General features: G+C 46.0%; 1 protein-coding gene across 7 annotated transcripts in view; it reads right to left on the bottom strand.

Annotated features, from left to right (window-relative positions):
- Positions 1-12,027, bottom strand: part of SMC4 (structural maintenance of chromosomes 4) — a 96,707-nt gene that overhangs the window by 38,186 nt on the left and 46,494 nt on the right. For all 7 annotated transcript variants that reach the window (XM_053313023.1, XM_053313026.1, XM_053313022.1 and 4 more), the window contains 2 exons: positions 11,940-12,019; positions 5,547-5,699 (listed from right to left, as the gene is read on the bottom strand). In XM_053313023.1, coding sequence (XP_053168998.1) covers positions 5,547-5,699; positions 11,940-12,019 — 233 coding nt within the window. The remainder of the gene's footprint in view (positions 1-5,546; positions 5,700-11,939; positions 12,020-12,027) is intronic.

Genomic DNA, 12,027 nt, shown 5'->3' with positions numbered 1-12,027 from the left:
CTTTAGGAAGACTTAACTTTTCGGGTGAGAGAAGAGAGTCTTGCCATCACACCCAGGATGCTTTGATGAGAGAGAGGCCAAGTGGACTTTCAGGGACACATTAGTCAAACCTCACATCTTTAATGTGGTTAAATAGGAGAACTTCTCTGACAGTTACATGTTTTGGTCGAAGTCTCTGTGCCTTGGTGTAAGTCTTGAATTTGAGCCATTTCCCTATGTAATTACACCTAGTAGAGGCCTTCCTCTGGTTAAACAGATATGCTTCAGAACCCGATTCGCCATGCGGTCAGACAGAATGTCAACACGTCCGGGTGGAGGACGTGCCCGTCGTCCTGGGACAGAAGATCCTTCACCTGAGGCAGACAATGAAAATGATTCTCCGACAGTCTGAGTAGCTGCGGAACCATGGTTGCCTGGGCCACCATAGGGTCACCAGGATGCAAGACGTTGGAGTGGCCAGGAGACGAGCCACCACTCAACTTATTAGTGGTCATGAGGGAAACATGTAAGGTGTTTCTTGAGACCAATCCAGCTGGAAAGCGACCCTAGTGACTGCTGGTTGTGTCCCAACCAGCAGTTGTGTTGTGTCCCAATCAGCAGGTTGTGTTCCGCTTGAGCAGAAAAGGGCACACTTCATGTTTATTGAAGTCACAAATAGGTCTGTGGTTGAAGAGGGGAACAATGTATTCTGTCTTGAGCTCCCATTCGTGGTGTTTATGTTGCACACATACACGGCTGAGATTGTCCGCTAGGACATTCTCCAGGCCCTTGATATGGATGGCCATTGGGAACACCCAATATCAGATACACCAGAGCCGTAGTTGTACACTAAAGGCACACAAGGTTCAAGATACGGTCCTCCCTTGACAACTGATGTATGCTTGGGCCATAGTATTGTCCAACAGTACTTGCACAACTTTGCCTTGAATCAGTGGCAAGAAGGCCTATATTGCCTGGAAAACAGTTAGTAACTCCAGGCAGTTGATATGCAATTGGGCTTGGTGTGGAGTCCACTTGCCTTTGATGGTTCTCGCAATGGGCGCCCCACCTTAGCAGTGATGCATCCGTCGCCATCCAGATTGCCGGAGACGCTGTCTGGAAGGGAACCCCCTCTAGGAGATTCCAGCTGTCTGACCACTATGATAGTGATTGTAGAATTGGCGGTGGTAGCTCCAGATGTTTCTGTTGATTGTCTCTGTTGGGATGGAAAACTGACAAAACACAGCTGTAGCTTTTGCATTTTCAGCCATGTGAAATGTATCACTGTATTGCAGGATGCCATAAGGATGAGCAGTCGCTGTATCAGCTGGGCTGGTTGTGTAGGATGCTGTTGGAACACTTGCATCAGATCCCTGATGCAGTTGTACCTTTCTTCTGGTAAGTATGTTCTTCAGGTTATTATTATTATTAATTCAATTTCTATACCGCCCTTCCAAAAATGGCTCAGGGTGGTTTACACAGAGAAATAATAAATAAATACGATGGATCCCTGTCCCCAAAGGGCTCACATTCTTAAAAAACACAAGATAGACACCAGCAACAATCACTGGAGGTACTGTGCTGGGGGTGGATAGGGCCAGTTACTCTCTCCCTGCTAAATAAAGAGAATCATGACGGTAAAAGGTGCCTCTTTGCCCAGTTAGCAGGGGATGTGTTCAACACTGCTCCTATATAGTTGATCACATGCACTGGCTCCAGGTGGGACTTTTTCCAATTGATTTTGATATCCAAGTCTTGGAGGAGAGTCAGAACATACTGATCTGAGAAAGTAACTCTTCTCAGTCCCTGGACGTCAAGAGACAGTCATCCAAGAATGGGTAAATTGCAACACCTCTTTTCCTTAGATGTGAAATCATTGCTGCCATATATTTGGTAAATACCCTTGGGGCAGTGGAAAGTCCAAAGTGTAAGACATTGTATTGGTATACCTGGTGGCCTACAGTGAAATGTAGATACTTCTTGTGTTGCTCCCTTATGTTGATATGAAAGTAGGCATCCTTTATATCCAGTATTGCAAGCCACTTTTCTTGGTGAAATGGTAAGATCTCCTGCAACGCCATCATACGAAATTTCCTGACATGGATCAGCTTGTTTAAGGGGCGCAGGTCCATGATGGGGCGGATGCCCCTGGCCCACTTCAGGATCTGAAAGTAACGGGAGTAAAATCCCTCCAACCTGTGTGTCCACGGCACCGGGGTGACTGCACCCTTCTCCAACAGCTCCTTCACCTCTTCCTGTAAGGACAGGGAAGGCGGAGTGAACTTCATTCCCATAAAGTGAGGGATCATTTTGAATTCTATGGCATATACTGAGGATATGATCTTCAGGACCCAGCAGTCTAATGTTATGTGATGCCAAGCAGGGGCATTGTGTGCCAACTTGATGGAACGGTGTGGAAGCGCTGGGATTGATAGATTGCTGGTGGAATTCTCTTGCCAGGATGTTAAAGCCCCTGCAGACGGGATTGGGGAGAAGTCCAGTGTCGGTGGCAATCCCGAACCACAAAGACGCTTTTGCAATTCTGGTTGCTTGTTACATTGGGACTGAGTGGTTTTGGCCTTACCTTGTTAAGGGAATTTGTGGTAAGGACTGTATTGCTTTTTGTAATCTCTGCAATCTTGCCTAAAAGGAGGCCTCTGTTTGCCATAATAGGAAAGGTATCTAGGATGTATGTTGACGTAGATGGAGCAGAGGTAAATGCTTTCGCTGTAAACTCTGATTTTTAAGTTGTTCCATGGTGGCATCAGTTGTCTCACTAAAAAGTCCGTTTCCATCAAAGGCCAAACCTTCAATCTTCTCTTTCATGTCGCTGTGAAGGTTTGTAGACCTTAGCCACGCGTGTCTTCAAAAAGCAACAGCAGCGACCAGAGAATGAGACTCTGACTCCGCAAGATGTTTTGCGATACTTAACTGCTGTCTGGTTAAGTCAGACGATTTCTCTAGGGTTCACTGGAACTTCTATTTAAAATCTTCAGGGGACAAGGTGTCCAAGTCGCCCTGTAGGGATTCTCACAGGCCATGGTTGTACTTGGCTGTGCATGCCGAGTAATTAATCACTTTAATCGATAGGCGTGAGGTGGAGTAAACTTTTCTTCTTAATAAGTCCAATTATCTCCCCTCTTTGTCAGATGGTGTGGTGTGTCACCTCCCCGCTTTAGAAGAGGTCGCACAATCGATCACAAGGGAGTTAGGAGCCAGGTGTTTCAAAAAAGGTAAGTGTTGTCCTCCTCTTGTATATGATATAGGCTTTCCAGAATTTTAGACGTAGGTATAGATGTATGGAGGCACATTTTGCCACTCTGGTGATCACAGGAAGAACGAGCAAGGCCACAGGTTGAGTGGCTTGAGATCTGACCATGAAATTATACACTGGGTTGTCTACAGTTGACAATTCTGATTGCAAATCCAAACCCAGTCCTTCTGCCATGGCTCGTACATGCTTATGATAGGCCTTCATTTCCTCATTTGGAGAGACATAGGTGGATGGTGGCACATCTGTAGGAGGATCCACTAAGCTGTCTGCATCCTCTGGATCAGACTAAAATCAGAGGATCCACGGTGTTCTGAAGTAGATCCAGTTGGAGAAGATGGAACACACATTTGGGTCTCTACAGTAGTGTTTTGTGGGGAAGGCAGAGCACCTGTTTGGGTACCTATTGTCCTGAAGAGTGGTGATGAGGTCTGTGTGGCCTGTGGTATCGTAGGCGGAGGTGAGGTTTGCAACGACTTGGAAGCATACATAATAGCCTCACTCTGGGAGGTAGTGTTAGTCAAGGTGGTCACAGCTACAGAAGAAGTAATTGGAGTATATGTTCTTGGAGCAAAAGGCTTCCAGGACTTTCCGATCTGGTAATTATACAGTGCCCCAGGGGAACAGGTACCCATGGCAGTCGCCGAGAGGGCAATAGTTGAAACAGGAGTATGCAAAAAGCCACAAGCATGCCAGGTAGGACTTTGTAAGTGCTCCGCAGACAAGGTAGTTGCCTGGGCTGGTGGTGCTGTGCCCAACTGACCTTCAGTACCTAAAGGAAGAAATCTCTTGAAGGTTGACGTGGAAGTACTCGAAGAGCAATCCAATATCAAAAGGAGCGTGTGTACAGTGATTGGGTCCAAGCAGGTATTGCCATCCGCATTCTCTCCCTCCTCATCGACACTGAACATCGGCATCAGTAGCTAGCATCATGGCAAGACTTGTTTCGATGCCAATAATACCAGAGTGTGCAGGGTTGATGTTGAAGGAGCATCTTGCCGAACCTTCAGAGCTGAAGAAGAAATCAGTGTCGGAGATAGGGAACGTGCCCTCGATGTCGATTGCATCGGCAGTCAGTAGGCGTTGAGTGGATCCTTCGGTATCGGTGCCAAAGGTATGATATTGAGAGAAGTCTTCCATCTCGAAGCCAGTGTTGACAGAAAATGCTGTAGTGCTGTTGGCGACTGAGTGCGGCCCCATGTCACCAATTGTCTTCTTGTTTGGGGTTGTTGTGGAAGTCTCAGAAGTCTGGTGTTTTGCTGACAACTTCGAGGCCCCGAGCGTCAAGTCAGATCCCCCTCCATGTGGGTATTGGCTTCAAACTGTCAATGATGTAGGCTTAGGTGTTTTTGACACTGAAGGAGATGCTCGACATACTAGATTTCTGCTGACTTGGTAATGTAGTTGACGTTCTTGGTTTCTGTTGACTCGACGCCAAAGGAGATGTCGACATCCTAGGTTTCTGTTGACTCGGCATTGATGTGGATGTTGATGCTGTCTTTGGTAGTGTCCTTGATGCCAAGGAAGATGGGCGTGGTTCTCCTGGCATTGAAGGGCTCAGAACTTCATCATAAATGGCGGCATGGTGAGGCGCCCGATTCTTGTGAGGCTATTTAGAAAAAGACAGACAGATCTTGCAAGTGGACATGTTGTGCTCCTCACCCAAACAAATGAGGCACAAATCGTGAAGGTCTTTAGAGGGGAGTTTGGCTTTACAGCCCTCACACCTCTGAAAGGATTTTTTCTCCTAAGCCATTTCACAAATCAAAAAACGTAAGTCAGGTCCGTTCCGGGGACAAGCGCCAGTTGTAATACATCAGCCAAAGCCAGTCCAATTTATCACCAAACATAGACCGCCTGCCAGAAAGAGGTAAAAAAAACCTTAATATCCGTCCTTTAAAAAAATAAAAAATAAATAGATGAACTCTATTTCTAGATGAAATAGAAAACTCTGAACTATTCTGACGAAAAGTGGAAGACCAAGGTCCAAAGGCGACGCAGAGGGGAAAAACTGGGGAACATGGCGTCCAGCCCACCTTTAAGTAGCACACTGTAAGTGTGGGGGCAGGGCTTGGACTCCTTGACAAGCTGCGGCATTGTTACTGCGTGGTTCCTGCCCAGGTGCAGAATCCCATACTTATGGATCTCGATCCAAATCCTTTAAATAATCCCACCTAAAGTTTCTTTTTAACTTTAGGTGAGATTATTTAAAGGATACTGTTTGGAATAAGATATGGTTGGAGTTGCTGCAGCTGAGAATAATACAGTATGTTATCCACAGCCATTACAAGATTACCTGAATACTTGCACTGTATTTTTCTAATGTGTTTCTCATTTCTCTGACACTTTGGTGTAATTTTGCTACTGTTTCCTCAAGTTGGACTTTCTGTTCCTGATATTGTATTGCTTTAAGAGAATTCTTTTGCAGCTGAGATTCCATTTTGTTGACCTACAAAAGCAAAGTTGCAAAATGCAAAAGTGAAAGCAGTGTAAATAACATGCACATAAATGTGTTTCAACACTTACATTTTCAAATGAAAAACTTCTTAATGAAATGGAGATCTAAAATGACAGAAGATTAAAAAGATATACAGAGCCCTGAGGAGGAAAAAAAATGTTTAGGCTCAGAAGAAAGTAGGAAAGGCTTGCTATTAGAGAGTATTATTCAACTGAAGAAGAGAGAACATCTTGGGCAGAGCATTGATTGTGCTTTTTGCCTCTGCCCCACCTTCTCCAGGTGTGTACCATCTATGGGGCTGCTTCTGCTGCTTCAAAACTCAGGCTGAGCCAGGGCGCGAGCTGAAGGGCTCTTGTCCTTGTGGCAAGCTGCCTGGGGTTCGAAGATCTTCCTGACATCTCTTCTATCAGGAAGTCAGCATAAGTGGTTTGAGTCCTGGATTTGGTTTTGTTAAGTTGTGGAGCTGTGGTTGGTTGGACTGAGGAATGTGCCTGGGAGAGCAGGAAAGTGGGGTTGGTGTGGGGGCAGCAATACCACTGGTAACGGGCAGAGGGAGATATGGTGGTGTGAGTTGGGCTGGCCGTTACAGGGGGAAATGGTCCAGGCAACTGAGGCCTGTTCCTTTTTCCAGCTTTTCTCCCAACCCTGAGACCCCTGGGAGCTCTGAGAGGATTAGGGTGCTGCTGCTGAATGCCAGGTCGGTTAATGCTAAAACATCTCTCATCCATGATCTGATTGTGGATGAGCATGCTGACCTGGTGTGTATGACGGAGATCTGGTTGGATGAGCTGGGTGGGGTTGGTCTCTCTCAGTTCTGTCCTCCAGGTTTCCTGAGCGTGCAGCAGCCCCGCCTGGAGGGCCAGGGAGGGGGGGTTGCAGTCATCTATCGAGATACCCTCCCCATTTCCAGGTGCCCAGTGAGGCAATCTCAGAATTTTGAGTGTTTGTGCTTGAGGGTGGGCCTTCGAGAAAGGCTGGGGATTCTGCTGGTGTACTGACCACCCCGCTGCACTTCAGTCTCCCTACCTGAGCTGTCTCGGTAGTGTCGGAGGTGGCCTTTGGTTCCCCCAAACTTATTGTTCTGCGGGATTTCAATGTCCACGCTGAGGCCCCCCTAGTGGGTGCGGCTCAGGATTTCATGGCCTCCATGGCAACCATGGGCCTGTCTCAGCTGGTATCAAGCCCTACCTACATGGCAGGATATACTCTGGACCTGGAGACACGACCCAGGCTGTTGACACGGTTGCTCCTAAACACCCTCTCCAGCTTGGTGGAGCCCGTTCATCTCCTTGGTTTTCCTCAGATCTTAGGGCGATGAAACAACTTGGACGGCTGGAACGATGCTGGAGAAAGAGTCGTGCCAAATCCGACCGAACACGGGCTAGAGCCCATTTTAAGGACTACTCCGTGGCAGTGGGGGTGGTGAAGAAATGTTTTTTCTCCGCTTCCATTGCATCTGCTCAGTGCAGACAAACAGAGCTGTTTCGTGTGGCAAAAACATTGCTCCACACATCCCCCCCCCCGATAATGGGGGAAGAATAATCTACAGTCCATTGTGATCAGTTTGCTTGCCACTTTGCAGATAAAGTCGCTCGCATCTATGCTGACCTGGACTCCAGAGTTTTGGCAGTTTATTTATTTGTTATTTATTTCACATATTTTTATACCACCCCAAACTTATGTCTCTGGGCAGTGTACAAGATTTTAAAAAAACATTAAAACATTAGTTAAACACAAAAACAAGAAATTTAAAACATAACAATTAAATTTTTTTAAAATATTCTAAAACAACATTAAAAACAATCAAAACAGTATCAGTTAAAAGCCTGGGTGAACAGATGCGACTTTAAAGACTTTTAAAAAATTGTCAGAGATGGGGAGGCAAAGCCTCGGGGCAGCAATGGAGAAGGCCCGTCCCTGAGTAGCCACCAGATGAGCCGGTGGCAAATACAGATGGACCTCTCCTGATTATCTCAATGGGCAGTGGGGTTCATAACAAAGAAGACGTTCTCTTAAATACCCAGGGCTCAAGCTGTTTAGTTCCAGAAAATGTGCCTCTGGTACCATCTGGTCCTGTTGTGTTGGATTTTTTTCAGTTGGTGCAGCCTGAGGATGTGGACAAGATCCTGTGCAGTGTGCAAGCGACATCATGCGCTCTTGACACTTGCCCTGCATGGCTAATAAAAGCTGCCAGGGAGGGTACAGGCAGATGGTTGGAGGTGATCATTAATGCTTCATTAAGGGAGAGCAGGATGCCATCGTGCCTCAAGGAGGCGGTGGAAAGACCATTATTAAAAAAGCCCTCCCTTGATCCTTCCAACCTGGACAACTATAGACCTGTATCTAACCTTCCCTTTATGGGCAAAGTGATAGATCATGTGTTGGCATCCCAGCTGCAGAGGGTCTTGGATGATACAGATTATCTGGACCCTTTTCAATCTGGCTTCAGCCCCGAATATGGGACTGAAACTGCCTTGGTCGCTCTAGTGGATGATCTACACCGGGAGCTAGACAGGGGGAGTGCGTCCCTGTTGGTTCTGCTGGACCTCTCAGCGGCGTTAAATACAATCGACCATGGCATCCTTTTGGACCGCCTCTTGAGTATGGGAATTGGAGGTACTGTGTTGGAGTGGCTCCATTCTTTTCTTGAAGGGAGGGTACAGAAGGTGGTGCTGGGGGATTACTGCTTGGCCCTGTGGCCACTGGCCTGTGGGGTCCCGCAGGGTTCGATTTTGTCCCCCATGCTGTTTAACATCTACATGAAGCCGCTGGGAGACGTTATCCGGAGACTTGGACTGAGTCGTCAGCAATATGCAGATGACACTCATCTCTATCTCTCCTTGTCACCTGATCCTAGGGAGGCGGTGGATGTCCTGAATCGGGGATTGGAGGCCGTGATGGGTTGAATGTGGGCTAATAGACTGAGACTGAATCTGGACAAGACGGAGGTAATGTTGGTCAGTAGGGGAGCCAATCAGGATGAGGAGATTTTACCAGTTCTGGATGGGGTTGCACTCCCCTTGAAGGAGCAAGTACGCAGCTTGGGGGTACTTCTGGACCCGGCTCTGCTTTTGGAAGCTCAGGTGGAGGCGGTGGCCAGGGGTGCCTTTGCACGGCTTTGGCTAGTGCACCAGCTGCGTCCCTTTCTCGAGAAGACAGATCTGGCCACAGTTACCCATGCCTTAGTCACGTCAAGGCTGGATTACTGTAATGCGCTCTACGTGGGGCTGCCCTTGAAGAATATCCAGAAACTGCAGTTTGTACGAAATGCAGCAGCTAGGGTTCTATCTGGAGCTGCTTGGTGTGATCACATCACACCTATTTTAAAAGAGCTGCACTGGTTACCAGTGTGTTTCCGGGTCCAATTCAAGGTGCTGGTTTTGACCTTTAAAGTCCTTAACGGTTTGGCCCGGGATACCTGAGGGAGCGCCTGTTCCCAAGGGTTGCTGCCTGCTTGACGAGATCATCTGAGGGGGCTCTGCTCTGGGTGCCGACAATGAGGGAGGCTCGGTTGTCATGCACGCAGGACATGGCCTTCTTTGTTGCTGCCCCCAGACTTTGGACTGCTCTCCCAGTGGCCATTCGCTCCTCACTCCATCACAGTTTTTAGAAAGCTGGTTAAATCTTGGCTTTTTATGCAGGCCTTTACATGATTGTTTTATTGCTGCTTCTGTGTTTTTACCCATGTATAGTTTTTGTGTTTGTATATTATATATTTTAAATCAGATTTGTTTTCATATTTTTAGCTTAATACTTTTAACTGTTATTTTTATTATATGTGTTTTAACTTTTGTAAACCCCCTTGGGATTGCTTTAATGAAAGGTGGTATATAATTCTTTTTTTAAAAGTATAAGTTTCAGGAAAGATGACCTCCTTGAAGCAAAACATCAATAGTAACAGTAGCCCAAATGAGCCACTGTTTTGGGCTAACTTACATAAGAGCAGCACTGCTGGATCAGGTCCAAAGCCTATCTAGTCCAGCATCCTGTTTCACACAGTGACCTACTAGATGCCTCTGGGAAGCCCACAGGTATGCCCTCTCTCATGCTGTTGTTCCCCTGCAACTGGTATTTAGAGGTGTCTTAGTTCTTAGGCTGGAGGTGGCCTACAGATTAGTAGTCATTGATAGATTTGCCCTCCATGAATTTATCCAAGCCTGTCTTAAAGCCATCCAGGTGAGTAACTGCCACATCTTGTGGCAGAGTACTCCACAAATGGAGTATTGATTATGTGTTTTGTTAGAAAAGTACTTCCTTTTGTCAGACCTAAATTTCCTGGCCTTCAGTTTCATGGACGACCCTTGGTTCTAGTGTTATGAGAGAGGGAGAAAATTTTTTCTCTATCTACACCATGCATAATGTTATAGACCTTTATCATATGACCCCTCAGACATATTTTCTCTAAACTAGAAAAGCTACAAGTGTCATAGCCTTACCTCGTAAGGCAGGTGGTCTGGGTCCCTGATCATTTAGGTTGCCCTCTTCTGCACCTTCTCCAGATCTAACACATCTGTTTTGATGTATGGTGACCAGAACTGTACACAGTATTCCAAATGTGGCCACACCATAGATTTGTATAAAGGCATTATGATATTAGCTGTTTTACTTTCAACCTCCTTCCTAATGATTGCAAACATGGAATTGGCCTTTTTCACAGCTACCGCTTTTTCACATTGTGTTGACACTTTCAAAAAGCTGTCTACCATGACCCCAAAGACCTCTCTCCTGGTCAGTCACCAACAGCTCAGACACCATCCGAGTATATGTGAGGTTGGGGTGTTTTGCCACAATATGCATCGTTTTACACTTGCTAACACTGAACCACATCTCCATTTTGTTGCCCACTCCCCCAATTTGGAGAGATCCTTTTGAAGCTCCTTGCAATATGTTTCGGATTTCACTATCCTAAATAGTTTGATGTCATCTGCAAATTTGGCCACCTTGCTGCTTACCCCAACATCTAGATCACATTTATGAATAAGTTAAAGAGCACTGGTCCCAGTACAGATCCCTGGGGGATCCCACTTCTTACTTCCCTCCATTGTGAATACTGTCCATTTATTCCTATTATTATTTACACACTTCCCCTACACTGAAATAGTACTGAAGGAAAACACAAGTATTTCAGCATTTGCACAAGGGTGCAGGAGTTTATTTTACACACTTACTTGCATTAGGAAGCATAGAAGGCATATGGTCATGAATAGTTCATAGATAATTGCTATTATCCCCTGATAACTTGGCAAAGAGGCACCTTTTAATGTGGTGATTCTCTTTATTTAGCAGGGGGAGAGTAACTGGCCCTATCCACCCCCAGCACATTACCTCCAGTGACTGTTGCTGGTGTCTATCTTGTTTTTCTTTTTAGATTGTGAGCCCTTTGGGGACAGGGATCCATCTTATTTATTTGTTATTTCTCTGTGTAAACCGCCCTGAGCCATTTTTGGAAGGGCGGTATAGAAATCAAATCAAATCAATAGAGAGAGCAAGCGAAACAGAACACTGGAAATGCAGTCCTCCGCAGTGCTCTGTGCACACCTTCCAAGATGGCAGTAGGGCTCAACAGGGCGATGTTTCCCTTAAAAGAGTCTCACTGACCCTGGACAAGGTGCAACACTGCACAGTGGGAACGGTAGCCTTGTACAGTTCCAGAGAGTCTGTGGAGAGTATTCAAGCTTCACACAGTCCTAACAAACAATTAGGGAGGGAGCTACACTCAAGGGTGATGGACCTACCAGCGGCTCATGGCCTTGCAAGGAACAACATGAAGTAGTATGCATGCTTAGGATTGAAACCTGAAATATCATTATTAATTACACAATCCTTGTAAAGCAATCTTTTTCTGTAAAATACTTTAAAACCAGGAAAAGATAGCATAGTAACACAGCACACATCAAAAGCCATTTTGTTCATGCAAAGGGGGAGGGGTGATTTTTGCCAGAACCCTCCTCCTTCTGTTCCCCTCTGAAAATGTGTCCAAGGACAGGGGGACAATATTTGGCTCTCCCCCTTGCATGTGCAAAACATTCTTCTCTGCACACAACACTAATCATGATGTGAGCTGTTGGGACAGCATCTAGGCAAGTTAGTCATGACTAACATACATCTTATTAACGTTAATGGGACTTAGTTATGCTCAACTTAATCTGGATGCCGTGTAGAATTCTAGCCATGTACTTATTTTAAGAGTTTATGACTCATTTTTCTATGAAGTCTCCAGTGCGTACTAACCTCATCTTCTGATATTTCAACTACAACAGAGGATCCCATTCTACCCTTCATCACTTTTCCTCCACCACCAGTCATTGTTCCTATGACA

The sequence above is a fragment of the Hemicordylus capensis genome, chromosome 3 (genome assembly GCF_027244095.1).
Source record: "Hemicordylus capensis ecotype Gifberg chromosome 3, rHemCap1.1.pri, whole genome shotgun sequence".
Classification (NCBI taxonomy): Eukaryota; Metazoa; Chordata; class Lepidosauria; order Squamata; family Cordylidae; genus Hemicordylus; species Hemicordylus capensis.
The sequence above is the reverse complement of the archived record's forward strand: the minus strand, read 5'-3'. Positions and strand labels throughout refer to the sequence as shown.